General features: G+C 38.2%; 1 protein-coding gene across 1 annotated transcript in view; it reads left to right on the top strand.

Annotated features, from left to right (window-relative positions):
• LOC117226179 (uncharacterized) overlaps window positions 1-23,042 on the top strand; it is a 320,981-nt gene extending 297,939 nt beyond the window's left edge. Inside the window, exons 5-7 of the mRNA XM_076525093.1 lie at window positions 16,729-16,970; window positions 18,141-18,273; window positions 19,793-23,042. Coding sequence (XP_076381208.1) covers window positions 16,729-16,970; window positions 18,141-18,273; window positions 19,793-20,565 — 1,148 coding nt within the window. The 3' untranslated portion in view covers window positions 20,566-23,042. The remainder of the gene's footprint in view (window positions 1-16,728; window positions 16,971-18,140; window positions 18,274-19,792) is intronic.
• The last annotated feature ends 4,781 nt before the right edge of the window (window positions 23,043-27,823 follow it).

Below are 27,823 nucleotides of genomic sequence, written 5' to 3'. Positions count from 1 at the left end.
GACGGACTCAGGGGCGCTTCGGTTATCGATTTTACACATTCGGACCGGATCACGTGATACTCGGGAATATTTCGGGCAACCACGCACACACTGCCGAGTACCCTAGCCCGGTTCCAACGCATAAATTTCGAGCATGCCTGCCATGGTTTATGCTGGCAGGATTAAATAACTTGACCTAGTCGCAACATATCACGTTTGCGGAGCGCAGCGGCTCGCCTGGCCCACTCTCTGTCGTTCTCAGTTCTCTTCTTTTTCCACACCCTCGCGTTGTACCCCTTTTTTCCTTCGCCCGTTTTCTTCGCAACGGCGACGAGGTCCTCCCACTATCTTCGCGCGAGAGCTACTTTCGCCTCGTTTTTCTCTGTCGTTGTTTGTTCAGCGAGCCTCTTCGTGGCTTTGTCCGCTGCGAGTCGGCTCATTTTCGCGACAGGTGCGTGTGAACGAGCCGGTTATTATGAAACGTTCCCTGTCTTGATTTGAGATGCCGTGAGTAGTCATTCGACGTGATTTTTATCGCTGTGGTCGTGATTCTCTTGCTTCGACTGAGTTTAGTACGCGCGATGATTACACGCACGGTTACATCATATATGGCTCATTTGATCAGTTGATCTCAAATCTTGATTGATGAATTGTTTTTTATAAAATGCTTCAATATATAGTTCGTATGAAAATGTGCGTGTAACTGAATGTTGCTATTTTTATCCTATACTGTTTCAATTGTTTAAAAAGCAGAATTAATTCTTCGTCTCGATTTCACAACAATATAAATAGTAATTAGTAGATAAAATAAATAGTATTCATTTAAATTTTCATTTAAATAGTTCATTTCTTTCGTATAATGTATGTACACACACAGATGCTATTTAAATCAGTAAAAACGGAAGATTTTAAAACAATGATTTTCCTGTAATTGTAAAATATTATATATAATATTAAATTAATTATTTTATATATTATATATAATATGAAATTCATCATTCAATCCATTAAATTCATGCTTTGTATTTTTTATTGCATCCTCTATTCATACATGTAAGATTTTATCTGTACGTGCAATCATTTATGGGACGACGTTCAGATTTTCATTAATTAGTTGATCGACTTCGTAAAGCACCGTACATATTTCTCTATTTAATTCAGTAATCACATTTGTGCTTTTTCATTTAGTACACTTACTTTATCGAGGAGATACCATTTAATTAAACTTTTAATTAAACTGAACGCTGCAGAAGATTGGCAATATGAAAGACGTTATCGAATTACCAAGAGAAGAAAAAAAATAGCCTAAAATCACAGTAAAATATTCTGTGAACTTTAAACTTAACCGAGTTTCCAATAAAGCTATTTTTTTCAAACGAAATCGATATTCATAAAAATACCTGAAGCTCTTAAAAGCGCAGAGGCGAGAGCAAGGAAAGCTTTCGCTTTTGCAAAAGTACACCACGAGACGATATCGTGTCTTTGTGTGCGCGATCATTTCCAGCGACGTTCATTCATCATTTGTCCCGTGTCCAAACTACCGTGAACAGTTCGATTAGTCAAGATTGCGCCAGTTTGACAAGCTATACGCTGTTCTATCACTTCTCGGGGCTTGGATCCTCTTTGCTTGTACCGAAGAGGGGAATCAAGTTTGTCAACTTTGATGCAAGGAACTTCCTTCGGTCCGTGGACGCTTATGTGCTCGCGACTGCATGGTATACGCGTGTTATATTTCATGCAGAAGGGACGGAACTTCTATTAAAAACAACGTCCTGCTTATATCTCCGCTAAAACGTCACCATGACTTCTTAATATGCGACAATATCGGCCAAAGAGACATATGCCTTTTAAAGCAAATGTTTCTCTGGGTTTTATAATATTTAAAAATATAAATAAAATAAAATAGAAATAGTAATAAAAATGTTCGAAACTCTCGTTTTCAATTTTAATGTATATTAAATTTTAATATATTATATTATTATATTGTATTATTTAATGTTAGGGGCACCGAAAAGTTATGTCGTTTGTTTACATTAAATTCAAACAGATAAATTTTTAACTAGTTTTTACTTTCAATCAATGATGTAATCACCCTCATTATCAACAACCTCTTTTCATTTAGTATGCAAAAATTAGTATACAAAAAATAAAAGGAATAGTGGCATGCGCAGAAACGACATTACTTTCCGGTCCTCCTAATATATATTAAAATGTTAATATATATTTTTTTATAAAAATTCTAGAATTTATGTTATTATTAACAGACCAATAATTTTACATATTTACAAATTTATCTTCCAAATGACTAGTCATTTATGATAATATAGTTGTAACTAATATAGTCATTTTAACAGATAAGCTAGGTCATTTGAAAGATAAATTTGTAAATATATGAAATTGTTGATGTAAATAATAATATAAGTTCTCGAATTTTTATAAAAAAATCGTGTATATTAAAATACTTTGAAACATGAGCTTTCAACATTTTTATTTTATTTTATTTATATTTTTAAGGAAGAACATTTGCTTTGAAAGGCAATTATTAAGAGAAAAGCGGAACAACATTTCTCTTAAACATAAATATGACTCCGAAGTCAGAAAACTCATAAAATTAATGCGATTGTCGTCGAGAATTCTTTGCATATTTCACGTTTTTCTTTAACACAATGTATACGTCTCTATATCGAAGTAACTGTTATAAAATTCACAACATTGTCATTACATCGAGAATATTTCGCATGAAAAGCAAATTCAGCGCAGCTAATAACGCAGCATGCAAATGCAAAATATGAGCGTGGCAATGAACGCGAATTTCCAATGAACGATATTAAATTGTTCGAACGAATCGAGAAATAATTGTGAAAAGTATTGGAGAAATAAAACACGGAGGTTGATTGTTTTCGGGCCCGGCATCTCGAACTTTTTTTTTTTTTTTGAACTCGAAAGGTACCGAAAATCGTGCAATATCGAAATTTTCACAGTGCGCAGAATTTTCACGGCAAAACACGGTTGATAAAGCCGTGCTCGTATCAGGCATACTTCGACTGAAATAGATAGCCGCGCATTTTTCCAAACAGCAGTTTCGATTAATTTCCAAATGCTAATTACGCGAAAGCTGTAAACGGCGAATTTGTCAGCGTTACGCGATAAACGTTTCGAGCGGCGCAACTTAATCATGAGAAAAACGAGGAAAAGAAAATAAAAAATAACTGCGGAACGTGCATCTCGCGCATGAATGGCAGAACCGACCGGTAGTTTACTGCGGGATAATAAATTCCCAGGAGAATTACATTCATAAAGTTCTTTTTACAGCGTGATACGCTATCTGTGAGTTTTAACAGCGTCGAAGTTATCTTCGAAATTAAATTGTCACGAGAAACGCATCGGAGCAGCTGCACTGCGCCGGCACGATAAAATTGTCAGTGTACGTCTATTGTCAGCTGCGCGACCGCTAGGGGGATAAACTTTGTTGGCTGTAGGGCTCGAAAATTGAGACCCTATGGGGGGGAGGGGTGCGGCGTGACACAAAATGAATTAAACGAACGTAACACGACGGGCCGGCAAATTGCGACTAAAAACTGTGCCGGCAAACATGCCGTTCTAGCTGCCTAAATCCTACAAAGTTTCGTCGATTTTGCTCAGAAATTACGAATTACGATCGAAATCCCACAAAGTTCCCTCAATTTCGTTCGAGAACTACAAGCTACAGCGCGATGCAACAACTTCTCGTAACGTTTTCTCCTCGGCCCGTGTCAGATAAACCGTTTATCGTTAAAAAAAAAGGACAAAAAGGTCGAATAAATTGCTTCACAATTGCCAATTCCCCGCAAAATTGTTCCACCAAAAATTTGCGGGAACGCCGGTGTAACCGTGAAACAAACGATTATTTCGCGTTATCGGAATTTAGAATCAGCTTTTATGATCGCGAAACGTAGATTAAACGCGTCGCGAGTTTCGAGGGATATTGAATTTTATGAATCCCGCGTTGCGTGGAATTATGCTCGGGTAAATCTGACGAAATTAAAAGAACGGCGAGAAATTTTCGAGGCGCCGTAACGAGCCCCGGCTTTATCCGAAGTTCCGCGGAAAAGTCAAGAAGCAGAAGAGTAAAGTTAGAAGAAAAATGTTCGTAACGTTGCCGGTGGAACTTCCGCGTGACTCCGACAAGTTTCCGGGGCTGGTAATAATAAAATCATTTTCCGCGTCTCGTCAGACGAACTTTTCAATACTAATCCGGGGAACACACGTTGCGAAGCTGCATCAAACTCGGTTCAAATGGAATCGGCTCGCTTTCAAATGAAAGTTAAAAGAAACGCATTTCCGCGCGAAGTTGTTCCATTCGTTCCGAGCGCAGACGTGAATATCTCATGGCAAGTGTTTAGAAAGACACCGGGACAGCTATTAAACTATAAAATTACACAAATATGAATAACTATGTATAATAAATTATATAAGTAATGATTAAGTATAAGTTATTGAGTTATAAATAATTTAAAATCTAAAATCTAAATTTACTAGCGCCAATAACGAATAATTAATACAACAGAATAATTAAACAGTGGATTTTTATGCGATGTAAAAATTATCTTCATTAAATTGTAAGAAATGAAAACTAAGTAGCAAGTTGATTCACGAATTTTTGTATCATGCTGCTACAATAAATTCCAAATTATATCAATATCAATTATTTATGTAAAATTTTAATTTACTAACAGCAATAAAACCTCGTCAAAATAAAATTAATATGTTCGTATACGTAAACAGAATTATATTCAATGCGTAAACTTGCTATTGGCATTAATGTAGAAAAGATTAGTGCATTAATTTTGCTATTGTCAAAATAAATTCTAAATTGAAATAATAATAACACGGAATTGTATTAAAAGTCATGTATGAATTTCTTCTTTGAGCTTCATTTTGCTAGAATATTGGTTGCCTGCAGAATACGTTTGTATTTTTGGAGAATAATCTTTGCAAAAAGTACGTTAGCCAGAATATTATTTCTGAGACCGACTCCCTGTATATTTAACATTCCTTATCTATGAACTTATGGAAGAGAGGAGGGTTTATACCAGGCGCTCGTATCTAACCCAGACCCGACCAAGTGCTGGCCTTCGGAATTCTTATGGCTGACTCGTGCAGTCCGCTACTACTGTGCCCAACCCTCCATAGTCTACCACCGTTGTAACAGTGTAGCATTAGAGATCTGAAGATAATCCTTAAAATGTAAATTTACTGTATAGCACACAAACCACCAGTTATCATGATTATTGTCCAAGCACAGCTGAAAAAACGAAACCCTTCAAAAGAATATATAAACGTATAACCGTTTCGTTTATCATTGAAATAATTATTGAGTCGTTTAATTGTTTCAGCAAAATATGAGAAATATAATTAAACCAGCACGATGCGGCTATTTATCTTGTATAATTTGTATATTCATATGTTGAACATCCGTTGTTTGTTCATCTGTGCTACTTTATAATTAACATCTGCCGATTTTTTTGTCTAACGAAATGGACAAAATGAACGATATATCGCATTGATAAATCGATCGATATCGATGAGCGCTATAATATTATTTTCGTTCGTTTTATTATGAGCTTACGGATCATCAAGAGAATAGGCGCATTTTTATTTAATTGAAAAAGTTTGCGATAACGTCATAACTGACTTCGCCTCTTTTCCCGTTCGATTTATACACAATAGGAGTCGGAGAGGCAGTCGTCAATTTCATGTCGTTCGCATTTCTATTGACATTTCTTGGCTATCAGGTTCGTACAGCTGCTCTGCAAAACGTGATCAGGTTGCAGGATATATAGTCGTCGCTAGTAGTCGGCTTTCCGTGTTGTAAATTTGATATTTCAATAGTACTTTGTTATCCGAGTCTGATGTGTGAAGGTGAAACGAGATCACCGTAAGTAGTGCGATTTTGCCGCGAATAAAATAGCCCTGCGTTTTTCATTTTTCCCGACACCGATTTCCCCATCACAGTCTTTTCTTGACTCCGCGTCATTATTTTGTAATAAACGCTCACTTTCAAAATACAACCTAACGAAATAAAACACAATTTGCTTAAAGAGTTTGTTCGTTAATGAACATACGCTTACTAAACTCTTAAACACTTTATTCTTTAATGCGAAATCTTCGTATCAAAAAACTGTGCTTAACGTAGTTAATTTAAAAATTTTCATGCTGCAATAATTATAAAATTTTATGCTGCTATAATTTGTTAATTTCATGCTGTTCTGACTTTTTAATTTCATGCTGTTATAATTTTTAAACTTCGTGCCGCTGTAATTCTAAAATTATAACACGCTCCGAAAACGAAAATTCCAATGATTCGATACAACAATCGTTATATTTAAAGTGTAAACAAACTTCTGGAACTGTAGCGTTCGTTAAAATGCGCCGAAGTAAGACATCGAAATATTTTCATAGGTCACATATTACCTAGATAATCACAATTTTACAATATCAAGGTCCAATAATTGTTTATCGACCAACCGCGATAACTATGAAATTCGCATACGATATTGCCTCCGAAATGAACAAGGACGCCGCGCACGTTACTTCAGGATATAAGCTTCGGGATATAACCCGGAACCCCACGTACCGGGACTAAATTACAATTACTGCTAATTAATTGAGCAATACGTTGAGTAGACGTCCAAGGACAAAACAGGGCACAATCGAGTCGACGCTGGAAATTGGAGACGACTCTCGATCGAATATTCGAAACTCGTCGACGCTTTGACGACCGGCGTTCGCCAACTTTCATTCGCCAGTCGAGTTTACGAGCCTCGATTTATTTCGCTGCCACCATGCCAAACAGCAATCGTGGAAAAAGCGGTCGAACGCCCTCGTGGAAGAAGTATCAATCGAAACTTTGTCGCGCCTTGACGTTAATTATCATTGCCGAGGCGACCCGGTTTCCTGTTTCGAAAACGTCCCATTTCTCAACTTCCAAAACAAATTTTTCCATCGACAACTCCATCCGTGAAAGTTTAGAAAATAAAACGAAGACAGCAATAACGTGTTATTTAATTTTTGTTGATTGATCACGTACCAGTACATTTCCTCGTACGTGATTTTAAATATTTTATTGTCTACCTATCATGTAAAATAATTTTTGATTTCGTATTTTACAATTTTGAATTTTATATATCTGAATGAGATAAAATCTAGAGAAACACATTGGCGAATCTAGTTGATATATATCAAAAACACAATATTTGAACTAATTAAGAACAAAGGTCGTAGTAATTATTAACTCGTGAATTTAGCGTTTTTTAAATAAATTTAGGGAACTGTTCTCGTACAAATTCCGCCACATTTCTATACAATAAATTGTAATGTCTCGGTAATGCTAGAAATAAACAATATTTTTCCAATAAAAATATTAATAATAATAATCTTCAGCTTTCTGTTACGCCTCAATTATTTCCTAGCGTTCCTTCTGTTACATTATCAAGATTGTTCACTACATTTTCATCAAAAATAGCAGTAGTTCCTATAAAAATCTCGCTCGCCGAGCTTTCAGAAAATGAAATAAAAAAGATCCCCTGCCGTTAAAAGTTCTAGACTACATAGAGTATGCGTTGATGCGTCGTTCCCATGATTATTCCATATCCGTCGGGAGATTGTTTCCGAAGACGCGTGAAATTGGGTCGTGCTCGCTAACTAGGACTAATTGATAAACAGCGTTCGGGTTGGCGGGCTCGGAAACGAAATCGCTGAATAAGAGAACGCGGGCGCTGACAAGCCGCGCGCTAATTAAAGCTCTCCCCCCGTATAGGAATCCCATTCGTCGATACGGAGGAGGGTTTCTGTTCGAGGAACGACGGGGAACGCGCCGTGCCACGTGTACCTTCACGTATCGACTTCTGCCGCGTTCGAATTACACCGGGAATTAATTATATTTGCGGCGACGCCTCCTCCATTCGCGACTAAAGGGCTCCTGAGTCAATACCTTACACCCGTAGACACTCGATCCGCCACTGATCCCTTCACGGTACATCTACCGTGACACGTTCGCTGCCATGTGTCCCGTAAGTCACGCAAGTCACGTTGCACGTTGCTTTGTCCATGGGTTGCAAATAGAGAAAACGATCTTTCTGCCGGTGCTAACGAGGCGGTTGTTCGCACCGAAAGAAACGTGCGAACGTAGGATTTCCTGTAAGCGTCAGACGCAAACGGCAGGATATATGCGTTCGGCTGGATGTACACTGCAGTGTGATAGCTCGGGACTAGAGTTGTTATTGTTATTTTACTTGCACATTGGCGTGAAAATGTCAGTTATATTATTAGCACGATCTCCTGTTACTTTGATGCAAGGTTCCAAAGATTGTGAAACAATGCCAATAAACAGCATACAATATTTGAGACGTGAACATTTGTTGAAAGGAAAAAGCGTCGATTAAAGTCTGTGTAAAATTAATTTATTTATTAATATAATAAATATAATATATATATATAATAATATATATAATAATATATTTAGTTATTATTGTTATTTTACTTGCACATTGGCGTAAAAATGTCAGTTATATTATTAGCACGATCTTCTGTTACTTTGATTCAAGGTTCCAAAGATTGTGAAACAATGCCAATAAACAGCATAAAATATTTGAGACGTGAACATTTGTTGAAAGGAAAAAGCGTCGATTAAAGTCTGTGTAAAATTAATTTATTTATTAATATAATAAATATAATATATATAATAATATATATAATAATATATTTAGTTATTATTGTTATTTTACTTGCACATTAGCGTAAAAATGTCAGTTATATTATTAGCACGATCTCCTGTTACTTTGATTCAAGGTTCCAAAGATTGTGAAACAATGCTAATAAACAGCATAAAATATTTGAGACGTGAACATTTGTTGAAAAGAAAAAGCGTCGATTAAAGTCTGTGTAAAATTAATTTATTTATTAATATAATAAATATAATATATATAATAATATATATAATAATATATTTAGTTATTATTGTTATTTTACTTGCACATTGGCGTAAAAATGTCAGTTATATTATTAGCACGATCTCCTGTTACTTTGATTCAAGGTTCCAAAGATTGTGAAACAATGCCAATAAACAGCATAAAATATTTGAGACGTGAACATTTGTTGAAAGGAAAAAGCGTCGATTAAAGTCTGTGTAAAATTAATTTTGCGGTGACGCAAAATATTAGCAATTACAAGATAAAACGACGTATGTGAAAAAGGTGACTTTTTGCAATGGAACGTAATTTACTTGCACGTTCGCTACTGTTAAAAGAAGAAAATGAAGGAATTGCGTTGAGAATTTTGACAAAAGGAAAAAGAGCGGATATTAAAAATGTATAGCAAAAGCGAGGTGGAGTTGTTTATTGTAGCATTTTGATACAAAAATATTTAGTGAATGCAAAGAATATGTATAAGCAGTTTTTCAGATTGATTATGTAACAATTTTGTCTTGACTTGGAAATACTTCTCTTTACCTTTTTTATACGAAGACGTTAAAATTGACCAGAATGCATTTGCGTGGAAGCAGACTTGAAAAAACTTGAAAAAACGAAGGTACAGTTTTCGATGAATGGAGCAATGAATGGAAAATATTCGCTGAAAGTGGAAAAAAGAGGGACGATGTCGTTTCACAAACGACATAAAATGGCCGTGAATTAAAATTCCACGTTTCAGATCGTTTTTAATCATTACGCTCGCGTATTGCACAACGGATCCACAGGTCTGGGCTACGTGTCGCGAATCGAAACGAAGAATAAACTTTGTAACGTTCGCGACGTACGTCCAATTGTGAAACGTACGGCGGCGTTAATTGAAATTTAAATTCGCCAGACGCATTTGCGCCGTTCAAGGGACACGCGCCGAATGAAATATGCATGCTTTTTATGCGACGGTGTAATTTGACAAGCCGAAGTAGCAATCAATTATTGAAATTAATCGCTCGCCGCGGATGAATCCTGCAATCTATTCCGCGACTGTGAACCGATACTCTCGGCCTTCCCGAAAAATTGAGAGGAATTCACCGGTTACTCTTGTGACTCGGCCATCCATCATTTCGTCGTGGTCTATCGGTGTAATAAATTACCTGGAATGCGTCTCCCCCACTCGTTGAATATTACAGAAATTATATTTCGTAACGTTAAAGCGCGATGTGTATTTATTATTAACTATTGGATGCGCGTGAAGAATGGTATCGAATTGATCGTGTCGGAATTTTCAAGGGAAAGAATTCTTAAGGATTTCTATATTTCTTAGTATATTATTAATTTTCTTTTTAACATTTCGGTATTCCTTGATATATTTTACAATATATAATTTTAGAGCAATATAACATTGATCATTAGCAGTTAGATTGGTACTCTAGACAAAAGTAAATCAGTGAAATACAGTAAATTCTCCCTAATTGACGCACTATACAACAACTATAAAAATAATCTATCCCAATCGTATCTTTTCTTCCCAAATTGTCAATTTTTCTACACAATTTGAGCGTCAATTAGGGAGAATTTACTGTACAAATCTAAAAACAAGACATTAGAAAAAGAGAACATTATTACATTATCATTGGTTTATTAAAATAATAAAATAATAAATATCGCAGCATCATTGGTTTATTAAAATTAAATTAATTTAAATTAAATTAAATTAAATTGAATTAATTTTTCCTTAAAGATACGCAGATATGAATCTTAATAAACCATCTTCGTCCTTAAAATTTTCTTCGCGTCAGTTTTTTATTCGCACTATCTAATGTCTACGATAATTCATAGACATTAAACATCTTTTATGCTGCTTTTTACAGCACTTCATTCATCTTCGACTCAAAATAAATATTAAAAGAGTTCAAATTCTTAGATTATATATGTATAGTCTGCGTATGATTATACATAAATAAAATTAATATTCGGAAATCCTATTAATATTAATATTCAAAAAGTATGTAGCAATGATCAATCTCACAAAAATTTAGAAAAAAGTATAATTGAGTGCAAAAGGAGTGGTTATTAGACTAACATAGCATTTCATATATAATTATAAACGATCGTACCAAAAGTTACAATAAGTCGAATAATTATTATATATATTATATTAATTTGTCGAATTTTTTTAATTTAAACGTGCTTTACACGGCTTTACTGCTCCTGTCGAGAAACCCTTCGCGATGAATCTTCCCCAATACACCAAATACCTTAAAATTTACCAGCCTGCGGCACCATAAATGCGTAAAAATCCGCAATCAAGTTGGTTATTATTATCATGTAAAATCGTAAAAGCTCCACATCCAACCGAAACTCTCTCTCTCAAAAAAAAACTCTGCGAAACGACGCAGCAGTTCAGATTTCGCGTGGCCACGACAGAAATGAGTAGGCGAAGCACGGAACGGTAAAATCGTCGATCACGAACCCTCCGTTACGAGCCCGGGATTCGGGGACAACAGCCTAACGGGGTGGTTAGAGGGAGTCGGTGAAAAATGTCTCCGAAATATCGGGTCGTCGAACGCGGGTAGAAGCATCAGTCTGGTGCGTTTCAGCAATAGTCGCAGTTACCCCGGGCCGAACATCCGCCGTTAAGAATGCAATAACCGGGTGGCTTACCCCGTCATAACAATGTCCCGTCTGTGGTGGCTCACGCGACTGGAATCGGATCGGCTATACAGAGAGGAGAGACAGCCGCGGCAGCAGGCCCCGGGTCGTCCGTTTTACGCGTATGCAAATTTTTATGTCGCACGCTTTACGCCCGGGAAGAACGTATCGCAGATAAAGAGTAAACGTAGCGGCGACGGGGATGCAGGCCGAGGGTTTTTAATGCGTTCGCAGCAGGCCAGGATCGGGTCGCAGAAGCGAAGGAAGCTCATTTTCGTCACAGTCGGGGGGTGAGCTTTCATGCGCGACCGGGCCGGCTCGCGGAAGGTACGACCGTCGCATTTTGATTCGCGGCTGAAAAAAAGAATGGATAATGTTGCATTTGCATGTGGACACGACGCGACGCGTCGAGCTTTTCCCGGGAGTTGCCGTCTGAACTTTATTTTCCTGGAGATTGCGCTCTTTCTAGTCCGTCCGCATTGTTACGGGAACCGGCCGCTATGACATAATTAATTACTCCGTGTACGCGGAAGTTTTAAAGCTCGCCTTTAATCGTTCGCGTACGGCTCGGACGGTTCTTGCATTTCCTTTTTCTTTTTTGGCGAATTGTTTGATGGCTGTCGATATCGCAGGATCGCATAACAAACGGATATTGGGCAATAATGTTTACTAAAGAATTTAATCATGCTCGAGTAAAATATTTTGCATGTCATTTCTTCGTTTTATCTGTTTTCCTTCTTTTTAACAGCTACAGAATTATTTCGGACATTGTTCGAAATACGTTCTTTTTAATTTGACGCTTTATTGATCTAAAGCCTGTCAATAAGCTTATTAAGATCTACTTTTTGAACCATTTTTTTAGAAATTCGTAACTATCGATCTTCTATTGCAAAAGAACTAGTAGACAATTGCTATTTGATACAGTGTTAATTAAAGTAGAATAATATATAAGATAATGTAATAATAAATGAAACATAATGATAAATAATAATAATAAATAAAATATAACAATAAATAAGAATACATAAGCTTGCATTATCCAGAAGAATTATTCAAATCGAAGAATTCATTGAATACAGTTGTTTTTATTTTGAGTATATATTATGACAAAAAAATCGCTAGAAATCTGAACAAATATATTGTTGTCATTTTTATCAAATATTATAAAATAGTAAACCTAGCGTTGAGTCGTAAATTTTGTACACACGCGTAGACGTTTTTCTGCTGCATGCCAGTGCGGCAACACTGTATTGGCTTCCTGCAGCTTTTATTATAGGAGCTAGTAAACAGGATGAGCCACGAGAAGCAGGATTATTCCACGTTGCATTCGGCGCGAGATGAAACAAGGGGAACGCTTTGTTCAAACATGTTAAACAATAATGGTAATTGATCGCTGAAATGCGAGAATGGCTTGATGATTTGCGTTGCTTCAATTTTAATGTAATATTTCCGATTCGAAATTCGAAAATTGAGGGGCGGTTGTTGTAAATGAGGGGAAATACGTGGAAGGTTAATTAGCAGCACGTGATACCGTGTGAAAGTGAAGGAAAATCAATTAGGAAGACTGAATCTTTCGCGTATACTATAATAGTTCTTACTTTCCAAAGGGTGTCTCAAAAGGGAAATGAAGCAACTTGACATTTGAAGCAACTTTTTCCTTCGCGCAAATGCAATCCGCGGTTTCGTTTACGAGTTATTAACGAAAACCGGTAACCAATGAGAGACGAGTTCGACTGGCGCGAGGCGGTCCAGCCAACGAGCGTACGAAGCCCAGTTCCCTCGCGCCAGCTGATCTCGGCTCTCATTGGTCACTGTTTTTTGTTAATAACTCGCAAACGAAGCCGCGGATTGCATTTTCGCCAAGGAAAAATTTACTTCAAATGAACTCAGGAACCCCTCATTCCCAGATTGCGAGTGACTTTTGGGACATCCTGTATATTTCGCTATAGCTGCTACGGTTTACAAATTCACGTTCTCCAAGTTTTATTGTTAGTTTATTGTTGCTTCAAATGAACTCAGAAACCCCTCATTCCCAGATTGCGAGTGACTTTTGGGACATCCTGTATATTTCGCTATAGCTGCTACGGTTTACAAATTCACGTTCTCCAAGTTTTATTGTTAGTTTATTGTTGCTTCAAATGAACTCAGAAACCACTCATTCCCAGATTGCGAGTGACTTTTGGGACATCCTGTATATTTCGTTATAGCTTCTACAGTTTACAAATTCACGTTCTCCAAGGTTCATTGTTAGTTTATTGTTGCTCCAAATGACCTCAGGATCTCCTCATCCCCGATTGCGAGTGACTTTTGGGACATCCTGTATATTTCGTTATAGCTTCTACAGTTTACAAATTCACGTTCTCCAAGTTTTATTGTTAGTTTATTGTTGCTTCAAATGAACTCAGAAACCCCTCATTCCCAGATTGCGAGTGACTTTTGGGACATCCTGTATATTTCGTTATATAATAGCTTCTACAGTTTACAAATTCACGTTCTCCAAAGTTTATTTTTAGATGAAGAAAGGTAAATATAAAGGCTTAGTTTAACTTCCCTACATTTTTATTTTGCCGAATTTCATTCTGGAGGACTTACTGCGAATGCATACCAGCCGCAGTCTGCTTATGGCTAATGGTGTCTAGAGCTGGTATAGAAGACATAAAGGGATGCGAAGGGGATTTAAGGGTTGTGTAAACGAAAGGACTCGCGGATGGCATGGCCCTAGAGGATATAAAGCCGAGAGCAACGCCGTGAAGAATTGCTCCCGGATAATTGTGACTTGCATTTTAAATGTTGAAACTTTAAGGGAGGCCATTCAGTAAAAAATCCAGATAAAAAAAAACGTCCAAATTTCCCAGATAAAATTTTGAAAATATTCATTTCGATAGCATTTCTTACGCTGATCCGAATTATGCGTCCATTGCGAGTCCATTCAACGTGAAAAATGCTATTAGACGTTATTGATTTAAATGATAAAATTTAATTTACGCATTCTCGCATTTGAGAAATCTGCGCGCGACAAAGATTCGCAGACTATTAATCACATTTCCAAGTTCTTAGAATCACTGAAAGAGGAAATACGACGTCCTAACAGCAGAGCCTGTTACGATGATACTAATCGAAGGCATTGATATTTATCGAAACGAAGAGCGATCCATGCTCCAACCCCAAAGAATGATTTTCAGCCGGTCCAGCTGATTCGAAGCAATAATATTTATGACCATTCTCGGAGCTCCGTACATGCCCGGAAGTATGAAACACGTTTCTGTACTCAGCTAAAAATTTTACGACGCTGCTACATCCCTATCGACGGGTGCAAGTCTGAAAGTTCAATATGCCGCCACCAATATTTTAGCAATACCCAATATCCTGTTCCTGTCTACCAATAAAACATCAGTATGTGCTTCCTCGAAAATATTGTGAAGTATTACCGGCACGTATTCGCCGCTAATACAGCTGATAATTCACGGGGGGGAGAGGGGGGAAATGCAGCTGAATCGCGGTGAACGCGACAAATTTTATGGAACAATAAATTCTAATAGGGCCGTTCGTCTCGCATTACCGCTTTAAGCTGTTGCATTTAATGGGAACGCGATGATGCGGCGTACAGATATATATTATCGTTCAGCCCGTAATAAAACCAAGATCGTTGTTTATGCAACTTGCTCTCCCCCCACCCCCCGAGGGACTTACGTCGGATACCCGGTTTTTATCGTAATCTCCGAGCCACCCACGCTGCGACAAGATGTTTTCCGTAGCTCGTTCATCCGTTGGTATTCACAACGAACGAACGTCTTTCCGCTTGCGGGATTAAAGTAACTGATTAACGGTGCGGAAGGACACTGCAACGCGTTGCTGCGCTCACACCGCAGAGAAACGTGTACCTGTTCGAAACTGCCGAGGGTTTCGTACGTACAAGATTTACATCTCAACGCTGGGTTCGCTGAAAACACCTGTTTCAAATTATTCAGATTTTCAGCGATTTTTATCGTAATATTGTAACCGAAGAGACAACTTAGGAGAATATAAATGTTGCATTAATATATGCTTGCAATCTTATAATCGTGATATGAAAAATTCTGGATCTGCCACTTTCAGGACACGTGACACGAAATCCCATATGGTGTTTGGTGTATTCTGATACCTAGTTTGTGGTGTTTTATATAAATTAAATTAGCAGAAATATATTTCGAAGAATATTAATGTTAATTATATATTAATTATATAATAATTATGTCTATGTAATTATATTTTATTTATGTAATAATTATTATATATACCGTACTTATTATTATTGTATATACATATATACATATATACAGTACTTATTAATTATTATATTAATATTATTATATAATATAATTATTATTATATATACAGTACTTAATTAAGTTATGTATATAATTGCTTATTTTGTATTCTCTCTCTAAATAATAATTATATACATATACAGTACTTAATTTTATACAATACTTAATGAAAGTATTGCACATGACAGTTAAATACATTAATAGAAAATTTAACAATGATTTAGCAATTATATTTTGATCTAATTCCTTATAGTTAACGCTTATGCCAGAATCAGTGTCACAAAGAACGCTTAAAATATTTCACATGTTTAGAATCAGAGATATTCAGGCAAGTGAATATCTCTAAATAATCACATTAATGCTACTAAAATCCCATAAAAATGTATCTTGAGAAATGCTCACTGCTTTCAATTCCCTAAGACACGATTTCGACACGAAGGAAAACCTGTTGATAAGAAACCAACTCGTCACAGAAACCGAGCCGTCAATCTATTAAAAACTTTATTCAATTCGCTCATATTCTAGCGACCACCCTCGCGTACACAGCGCGACGATCAACTAACTCCGTCAAGGTCGAATTCACCCTGAACGTCTCCCAGGCAAGCGGGCTCTGATTAAAGTCTCGCAGCCGAACACCCTAACCACTGAATTATCGGCGATCTTCATCAGTTACGAACTCCATAAGTAATGATTTCGAGTTCGGCAACTTGGACAGCGAATTCTAATCGCGGGCCACGCTTCGGCCAATTCCGACCATAAGTCACGGCCGAATCGATCCCGTGTTCGAATACCATAAATATCGGCGACATTAGGAAGTAAGCCAAGTAATAATTTCATTTGTGTTCCAGGTCTCTCGTTAGGCGGCGGACTGATAGTCCTAGCGTCCGCGTTATCGGACGCCTCGCTGGAATTGCCCGGAAAGTATAGTTTGCCTTCCACGTCCAGCATGCAGACGGACGACAATGGTCTGCCGCAGTACCACTACGGATGGTGCCTGCAATTGTCAGGATTGGCTTTGATCCTGGCCGAGGTGGCCGCTGTCTTGACGATGTCCGGATACATGGCTCGATTCTCCACCGTCGAAGAAATGGTAACAACGCTGCGTCTTTGATTGCACTGTTGAACGAGATCGGAGTGATCTTCTGTCCAATGGTTGAACATCTTCGGTATTTTCCGGATGAAGATTTGTGCGATCTATCGATTCTGTTAAATATTCATTCCATTATATTTATATCGAATATTATATATATTATATATACATATATAATATTATATATTTTATATATATATATAATATTATATATATTATATATATAATATATAATTTGATATAATATAATATTATATATTATATATATAATATATAATTTGATATAATATAATATTATATATTATATATATAATATATAATTTGATATAATATAATATTATATATTATATATATAATATATAATTTGAAATAATATAATATTATATCAAATATTAATCGTTCGACGTATTTTTCACTGAATGCTATATTACATTTTTAAAAGGGTTATAACTATAATAAAATGTTAAAATTGTGTTCAGGGATGTACGAAGTTGCTAAAATAGCTTATCAACCAACGAAATTGTTAGATAACGTTACCGCAGATAATTTGTTAGTGTACGATTAAAATATTTAGTATCCCTAACTAGTTATAGTCATAACATAACCGGTGCATATTCTGACGAAAATTATGCAACTGAAGTGCTCATTCACTGGACATGTTGCCATATAGTATTTATCTTAACACGTCGACCACAGATGAACTACTTGTTTAGCGTTTATTTATTATTCAGCGTTGTTTAGCAATTTGTCAAGCCTTCAAATGATGCTGTTATACAACATCGAAGTATTAAAATTACAACACTAAGTCCGGCTGTTTAGCTACCCGTTCTCCACTCAAAAATGAAAGAAAGCAGTCGGATGCTTATGCTCCTAAAGGTCCAACGTCGAATTACGAAAGTTAAAATTTCTAATAGCTCCCTCGACTGCTGAACTAACTACAGTAAATTCTCCCTAATTAACGCTCAGCTTGGAGACAAAAATGGACAATTTGGGAAGAGCTGATACGATTATTCCAGCCTTGCAACTTATTTTTATAGTTGTTGACAGTAGTTATTATAAAAACGAGCCACAAGGCTCGAATAATCGTATCTCTTCTTCACAAATAGTCCTATTATTGTGGAAAATCAGAGCGCGAATTAGGGAGAATTTACTGTATCTCCGTCGTTGCAGGTGAGAGTGATGGTGCCAGGGGCAGAAAGGAAGCTGAGGGAGCAACGAGGCTTAAGTTCGGAGTACCTGGTGCGAGCTCACCAAAAGTCACCCGGCCCTCCGCAGACCAGAGGCTTCGGGCAGCCCACAAAAAGTAACATTGTTAATTTACATCCCAATTACAGTGGTGCACACTCGAGCGTTCGCTTTTAACAACCGCTGACGCTCAACACGTTCGCTACCAGTGCAATTAGCGTACATAGCTATATTTATTGTATTTATCGTCAAGGAGAAGCTATAATTTAGCTATAATTTAGCTGTAATTTATAAGCAATTTCAAATACAGTAAATTCCCCCGAATTTTCCTTCCAAACAAAAATAGACAATTTGGGAACAGAAGACATGATTATTCGTGCCACACGGCTCGTTTTTATAGTTTCCGATTGTCAATAATTACAAAAATGAGGCGCAAGTCTCGAACAATCGAGCTATATTTATTATATTTATCGTCAAAGGGAAGCTATAATTTATAAGCAATTTCAAATACAGTAAATTCCCCCGAATTTTCCTTCCAAACAAAAATAGACAATTTGGGAACAGAAGACATGATTATTCGTGCCACACGGCTCGTTTTTATAGTTTCCGATTGTAAATAATTACAAAAATGAGGCGCAAGTCTCGAATAATCGAGCTATATTTATTGTATTTATCGTCAAGGAGAAGCAATAATTTAGCTATAATTTAGCTGTAATTTATAAGCAATTTCAAATACAGTAAATTCCCCCGAATTTTTCTTCCAAACAAAAATAGACAATTTGGGAACAGAAGACATGATTATTCGTGCCACACGGCTCGTTTTTATAGTCTCCGATTGTCAATAATTACAAAACAAGGTGCAAGTCTCGAACAATCGAGCTATATTTATTGTATTTATCGTCAAAGGGAAGCTATAATTTAGCTGTAATTTATAAGCAATTTCAAATACAGTAAATTCCCCCGAATTTTTCTTCCAAACAAAAATAGACAATTTGGGAACAGAAGACATGATTATTCGTGCCACACGGCTCGTTTTTATAGTCTCCGATTGTCAATAATTACAAAACAAGGTGCAAGTCTCGAACAATCGAGCTATATTTATTGTATTTATCGTCAAAGGGAAGCTATAATTTAGCTGTAATTTATAAGCAATTTCAAATACAGTAAATTCTCCCGAATTTTCCTTCCAATCAAAAATAAACAATTTGGGAACAGGAGACACGATTATTCGAGCCACACGGCTCGTTTTTATAGTCTCCGATTGTCAATAATTACAAAACAAGGTGCAAGTCTCGAACAATCGCATCTCCTCCTCCCAAACGGTGCATTTTTCTTACTGCAAGCTGAAGGAAAATTCGGAAGAATTTACTATAACTATATTCATCAAATTAACTTCACATCCTTCGCCTGAAATACAAAACCATAGTCATCATACACGCGTGACTCTGCTAGCGAACATATCGATTCAGATTATGTCAGATGGTCCGTAAATTCGCCTAAACTAAGAAGCGGGAACGTTTGCGAAAAATGCCCACTTGAAGCGATCAGAAAAGTGTATCCCTAAGTGTGCACCACTGTAACATATCCACCTGCCCCCATCCACCACTCTCTCACCATCAAACGCAACCATATTCCAGCTCCGCAAAGGGTGGTCGAAGAGGGCACATCGCTGCTGTGTAAGTCCGCGCCGGACATCTGCGCGTCGAACCCGCAGGCGATCAGCTACGTCGACAAGGCGGACCTGTCGCACGTGTTACCGGCGTACCCAGACGCGAAGAACGCGGATCCTGGTTACACGTTCACCGGCAAGTCGGAGGCAAGCGTGATCGATTCACGGCTGAGCGGTTTCGCTGACAAGGAGGGTTTGATCGACTCGAGGATCCTGTCGGACTCCCGGCAGAACATGATCGCCTTCACGGAGAGCAAGGAGCACACGGTGGGCCAGGAGCCGCGGTACACGGAGTTCGCGCCCAGGGCCACGGAGCAGACCGTGGTGGACTCGCGGCTGACCTTCACGGAGAAAGAGGGTCTCCTGGACTCGAGACTGTCGGGATACGGCGAGAAGGGCGAGTCGCTGCTGGACACGCCGTTCGGTTACGACACGCGGTACAACACGTTGGCCGGCCAGACGGTGCCGATCACCCTGAAGAACCAGAACACGTCGGTCTCGGCGATCCAGTCGCAGTACATCTACCAGAACTTCGGGACGATACACTCCGGGATCCTCAGGGTATCGGAGCCGGGGACCAGCTCGAGCTCGAACTCCAGCCAGAGGAGCATGACGCTGCAGAACCCGAAGCGGAAGTCGCAGATCGCCCAGAACACCTTCAGCACGATGGAATGCGAGAAGAGGAAACGCGGACCCGGTCTGGCGGGCAAGTCAGGGTTCTACACGGGCAGCGCCGTATGACCACCACCACCTCCTCCGACCCCAAGGTAACTGGAAGAGGAAGAAACGCCGCTGTAACCTTGAGACAGAGGAGCCAGCGGCGTAACGTCTGATCCGTCGGAGGAACGCGCGCCTAGCGCGCGACTAGCAGAAAACTCTGCTTTACCAGCTGCCGGACTACAGGAGCTCTACCGGACCGACTACCGGACAACCAGTGACCGGTTGATAACGGTTACCACGCGATGATAACTGGTACCGACCGTGGGTCAAGCGGTTCCCTGCAGGACAACTCTGTGCAGGACGACTGTAGTTTCTAAAGTGAACCGATTCGTCAGGGGACATCTTTGCTCGATGATTTCTCAGAGGGACTTGTACATAGGTCATTGCTGTCGACGTTGAGAATAAGCTGTTCGTGTAAAGAGCTCGGTCGGGCGGAACCGATTTTTCAGGTGTTCCGGAACGACGTGTCGCATAGTTTAAGACTCGGCATGTTAATCGATAAGATAAGGACGAAAAGGAATGTTGTGGTAGAGCGCATAAAAGTTAGCTGTAGCGTTAAGTTATTATAGTATCTTGGATGGGTTACACACCGTAGGCTCGATTTTACCGGAAAGAATTTGTACCTCCTACGTGTAACACCGTGATCTACCCTTTGTCTGTGTAAAGAGACCGGCTCGGCATTTCTTTGCGCGCCGACACGGAAAAAATGCCGATCCACCGATCGATCCTGTTCGTGGAAACCGTGATCGTTGGATCGGCCGGCTACGCCGTAGCCCACGAAACTCGCGCGACTCGCTGTTCAATTTATCCTCAATTAATCACGTAATCGCGTCTCAGCTGCATAACCAATCGGACGGATCTATAAAGTCGAGGTGGAATAACTAATTAGTAGTCGATATGCTGTAATGTACTCGGTGGTCGGTATAATTGCGAATGATCAATGGGGCGTGAACACGTCTGACCATTTTCGGGGAAAAGAAGGAATGCCGCCGCAGAGCGGGAATTCGATCGGCCGTTCGACGAATCGCGTCGGGGATTTTACCGTAGCAAAACGTAATCATCGACGGATGCACAGATAAATAATATGCCAGTCAGAAGCGAACGGGATCATAGTACAAAGTCATTTTTAAAAACGTCACCGTCTGAATCGTCGCGGTTCCACGGGCACGCGCGATCGATCATCAAGTCGTCTCCTATCGATCACGATCAACAGTAGCGGGCAAAAGATTGAGACGGAACGATGGCTTGTTATTGCATTGTTTGCGATCGTATTTCTTTATTGCTGTTTCGGGCAACTTACATTTGCACTGCGTCGCCAATTGTGTAAATCTTTTGAAAGAATCGGGCGAATGATATATAATTAATTATACGATTAATTGCAAATATTATTACATATATAATTATATACATATTATTGTTATATATAATATATAATATAAATTTATATTATTATATATAATGTATAATATAAATATATATCATTGTATACAATATATAATATAAATATGTATTATTATATGTTATTAATATTCCTGTAATATTGTCTGATAACTTCGTTTGAGAGTATCACGTAGAAAAACATTGTTTAGGTTTCTCTTAATAGAACACAATAATCGAAAATTGATATTTCATATATTATTAAAATTATTGTTAAAATTGATATTATTTTTTGATATTTGTACATAGCGGAACCTCGATTGTCCTAAACAGAGTGACTCGAATGTTTGGATAATAGAATAGTTACCCAATTACGGTGGCAGACTTTATCTTTATTGATTTTTATAATAAATCCTTTTGCATATCGATTGCCTTGGATCGAGCCAAGCACGCGTGAAACGAATTTTGGACAAAAAAGGATTGGATGGTCGGACAATCGAGATTCTATCGTACTGAAATAACAAACGAGTTCGTAAGATTTCATTCGCATACGTAAGACACAACGAATTCATGGAAGTCAAGAGACCAGAAACATGAGAGCACAGCTGCGTCCTGCTTAAATTATTTCGCAATCGTATGTTCGAGATTTAGAAAGTGAAACACACGCATCGGTAGATCTCAGAAGGAAACGAACTAAATAAATCTAAGTAACAATAATAGAATACGCGTGTGAACCGGAATGGAACTTGACCGTCTGAAATTTATGACCGCTACTGTACCTATGGCAAAAGTCTTGAGCGTTCGCCAATCTTGGACATATCAGGAGCGAAAGCGTTTTTAAATCGGAACCACCACGGAATCGTCGCGCGACTCACGTTCTATCTTCCTCATTTGCATCGTGTAATTTCTTACCGCGGGGGTTGGAGAATATTTTGCGGTCTCGATGCGCGCCCGATCCGGACGGCAACCGTTCCATATGGATCGCAGGTTGTTGTGCATGTAACTTTGCAACTTGCGTATATAAACGTATAAAGATCGTAGGTGAATGTAATAAAGTGTTTCTTTTCTAAACGCGCTGTTCAATTCACCCACATCCTCGAAATAAATGTGTACGAACTGTGTCGTTGTGTTTCATTAAATCTTCACTAAATTCTTTCTTGTTCGTTGATTTCATTCATTTGGACGCGTGCACGCTTTTCGCTGAACTATTTGGGTAATCATTTGTTAGGAGACCGCGGGTTTTATGCATTTAGGATGAAAATGATTTGGTCGAATACAAAACGGTAAAATAATTTAACACTGGATTTACGGAGCACAGAAAACAGCTGTTTCATATTAGTTTATAAATGTAACAATGAGACATTTATTCTGATTTTTAACAAGTGTTATTGTAAGATTTTTGCCGCAAGTAACATATAAATTGAATAAATAACTCGTAAATGTATCTTTACGATAAGAATATTCGTAAATTAAAAAATTCGTGAGCCGTCATTTTGACGGGTTCCGTAAATCTAGTGTTAAAGAATTTAAAAACACATTATTTTCAACTCATTAAAATCATTAAAAATAGAAATAAATATCTATCTATCTTCTATATCTTGAAATTAGCGCAGACAATTTTTAGTTTGCATAAAAATTCGCTGCTTATTTGTTATAATCTCTATGCGTTCTTGTGTTTCAATAATTATTCGCTAAATCCTTTGTCGTCAATCGCTTTTCTTTATTGTGATATGTGTACAATTAATTGAAGTAATTATTCTTTGCAAGGTGCTGTCTTTAAGGGTTAGACTGATTAAGGGTTGAAACTAGCAGACAGGCAAAATATTTGCTTCGAAATTTCTTATAGAAGTCACAAATAAACTGTGGATATTTATAGAAAATCAAAATTGTTTGCAGTGATTTCAATATAAAAATCTACGTAGTCATTTAAGTCATTGTTTAACTACTTTAATTAATCGGAAATAATAATACCTATTAATTCTTTGAGTGTTTTTTATTCGATATACTCTTTGCACTCGTTAATTCATAAAATATCATAAGATATAATAACAGGGTTGCAATCTTTTTTATTTTTCTATCCTTCTAGAATTTTTAAAAAACACAAAGTTATCGAATGTCTTTTAACAAAAATACGTCGAATAGTTTCACTAATATTAAAAGAATAACAACTGTATTGGGAAAATATTCTCTCTTTTGTAATTTCTACCTGCATAAAATGCACTTTTTCGTTAACTTTTGTAAGCCACTTTCAAACTTCAACTGAAAATAACAAAAAAGAAATCAAATAAAGTATTAAATTAAATATGATTCAATAATAGTAATAAACGGCCCAAATATTAACGAGAAACTAAACGAAACATTTCTAATACTCACTGTCGTTCATGTGACACGATTATTTTCCATCGGTTAAAATGTTAACAGTTCATATGGATTTACCAACATCCAGCAAGTGCGGCGTTTCAGATGGCTCTGTAAGGAGCTTTCGGCCGGGAATGGCGTCGAGCTTTCGCCAGATGGCGAGCTCGGTCCTTATGTCGCGGCGACTTCGCCTCTAATGTTTAATTAACGCCGCATAATTGCCCGACCAATTAGCCAGCACCGTTTAATATTAATCTGCAATTTGAATTCATTTCGATGCGTTTAAAATTTATTGAATACATAATTAATGCCGCGTGTTGCGAATGCAGATACGATGCACGAATGCCGCCCCCGGCGGTTTGCGGGCTGTCCGAGTGATTTATGCGGACAGTCCGGCCGAAAGTTCACGCCGAAAAATCCCACGGATATGGCGGATCGTTCCTGAAAATATCGTTCCGAACGGCAAAAAGAGATCCCCGTTTCTCCGGGACGGGGAAACGCGACCGCGTTCGTTCGTCCGTCGCGTTTGCCAATTCAAACGCATGCAACGCTTCTGAACTTCCTCTTAATTAATGGATTTAGCCTATTTCTACCGTTCCGCGTCCGATAAATGTGATTTACGGCGCCCGTAGATGGCCACGTTTCTTTCGGAGAAAATGCCGGAAGACAATTGAGTTATTTATCGCGGGCGAAATAAATTGAGCCGCCCCTGACGATGACTAGCACTGCGGATTTTATGCGTTTCCACTGCGCGTTTGTATCCTCGGAAACAGACGAACGGGCCCGCCTTAATGAAGATTGAACCACGCTTCTTCCCCCCGCGCCTCGAAATATTTAATCGAACACTGAAATCCAATTGTCTCTGGGCGTCGTTAAATTATTCGGTGATGTTGCAAATCACGGGGAACTTTCTAACACAGCCGGAATATCGTTGCATTCTTTTATGCAACGTGTTCCATTCTTAGCTTGCGAATCCCGATGCAGCCACGATTATTATTTGGTAACGTTCCTGCGCTTTCTTCGAAACGAAAACATTCTAGCCAACTTCGATTTCGTGTACAGTAAATTCTCCCCAATTTTCCTTTAGATTGTAAACTAAAATGATCCGGAATAATCGTATCTCCGCTTTCCAAATTGTCTATTTTTGTTAACAAGCTGAAGGAAAATTGGGGAGAATTTATTGTATATTGACGCTGGAAATATCGAGCTCTAAGCAACTAATTTAATTTGTGACAATGGTAAGATTGGATTTATTTAAACTTCGTACGATTTCTATTGTAATAGTACGTTCGAATAAAGAAGTTTATCTAAAAACTATCTCATTGATGCAATTTTATGATATCAGGAATTGTGAAGGGAAACGTCAGAAACCAATCGTTTTGACGATTTATTAATTTATTGATATATAAACGGTTTGGTAGTTCTCTCTCCAGTGTTAAAATTGTAGCAGTGGTGAAATGTTTATGATACTATGTTTGTTATATTAATATTTGTTATATTATCGGTCACACTGGTAACGATTTCAGAATTTTTATAAATTCTTATGGTCTCGAATCTGTGATTCGGACGCAGAACTAGAGTAGTGCGCTTTAATTAAATATTAATGTTACGAATACAGCGATTTTCATACCTGGAGGAGTTAAATCAATACTCACAACACTCTGTCGGTGATAAATTATTTTTACAGATTAAATTTTTTGCTGAGATGTTAGAGAGAATATAGTTTACTTACATAGAAAAAGCTTTACATTTATCGGATAAGACGTATTAATCCTTTTTACTCTTTTAATTCGTTCATTTATTAATAAAACATTTGATACTGATATATAATAATAATAATATGATACCAATGATACTAATAATAATAATAAAAATATTCGCTAAATATCAAGTTAATTACGACTGAAGACAAAGGCACAGCAATTGGTCAGCCCACAGTAACCGACTCCACCACCCTATCGCGCAATAGCAATCACTCGCACCCAGCTAACCACGACCATTCGCGTTTCCTCGAAGTCCCAGTTCGCCGAGTCACGCGAAACTTTCAATTCCGATTCTCGCCGGGTCGACGTCGCGACTCTCTCTCCCTCTTGACATAACCTTAAAAAAGAAAAGAAAAATGAGAAAGCGGATAAAGAAATAGAAAAGTAAAAAGTAAAAAAGAAACAAAACTGTCGACTTCGTTCTCTAATTTCTCGGTGCTTTTCCTTTGCAACAAAGCCACCTGAATCGATACCGGGGGCCCGGTGTGCCCCCACGCGAATCGCATCGAGCACGAAGGGGAATCGAAGGGGCTGCGAGTAGATTGTCTCTGTCATTTACCTGCCCGGCATCCCCCGTCCTCTCCTTTCCTCGTCCGAATCTATCCGAGCCAACCCCTTCCTTTCTGTAACCTGGCACCCTCGACATCGTCCACGACCCCACCCTCCTCGTGGCCGCCGATGCCGCTGGCCCGTGTAGCCCCGTCTCGCTCTAATCCAATTAAAAACGGCGGACGATCGCACGAAACAGCGGCTCATCGACCACGGGAATTTTAATTGATGTTACAGGTACGAGAGGGTAGCGGATACCCCGGCCTCTGTAGGAACGAATATAGAAAGGGGTGGGCTCGAGGGGCGGCCGAGCCGACACCGGGTTCCGGGGTGGGGTGCCGAGGCTGGAGGATCGTTGCTGGCTGGATGATGGTCTGTCAGCGTGGCACGTTCCACCCTGACGGAAAGTTTCGCGAACACGAATCCTCCCTCTTCAACGTGTCGCTGGGAATCGTGTTAACCATCAGCCGCGCGTCGTATTTATGCGATACAACGCGCGACGAGACAGTGGAATGCGAGCCGGACCTAAGTTTCCTGATTAATGTCTTCTTGCCGGGGTTGTTCGCCGGTTCCCGCGCGCGCTCTCGCCGGGGATTTCGGCTCTACCCGCGCCGGGGGATGAACCGCGAAACTATTAGGCGCGCGCCGAACTTTCTGTATTTCGTTTTCAATCGTCTTTTAATTGTTGCGCTCCCGGGTAGCAACTTTTTCACTTTCGGACACGGTTACGCGAATACTGTTACGTTTACAAGAAAAAGTTTTAGGATGAAATGTTGCCTGGATATCTGACACGTTGTTTAGCCGTGCGGCGCTTTCCATTTAGCAGTTGTTACGTTTATGTTATTGACAAAAGACGGAGACAGTGTTGGAATTGAATAGATAAGAGATAAAAGATGGCGAATGAAATTTTATTCCATGCCGTCGAATGAATATTCAATTGAATAACGATTTATCCCAGTAAAATTTTCCGTTTTCTTTTTTTCATAGTTCGTCGATTTGTTTCTTCAGTATTCCGTTTTTTAAATGTCGCAACGGAGAATTTGTTACTTTTGCGTAGATTATTCATTGACGCGTAATTAAATAATCTTTCAATATTACAAATCATTCGGATAGAATATTATATTATAAATATTATATTATATATTATATATATTATAAATATTATATTATATATATTATATATTATATATTAATATTATATTATATATTCAATATTATAAATCATTCGCATA

The sequence above is a fragment of the Megalopta genalis genome, chromosome 11, assembly GCF_051020955.1.
Source record: "Megalopta genalis isolate 19385.01 chromosome 11, iyMegGena1_principal, whole genome shotgun sequence".
In the NCBI taxonomy this organism is placed as follows: domain Eukaryota; kingdom Metazoa; phylum Arthropoda; class Insecta; order Hymenoptera; family Halictidae; genus Megalopta; species Megalopta genalis.
The sequence above is the reverse complement of the archived record's forward strand: the minus strand, read 5'-3'. Positions and strand labels throughout refer to the sequence as shown.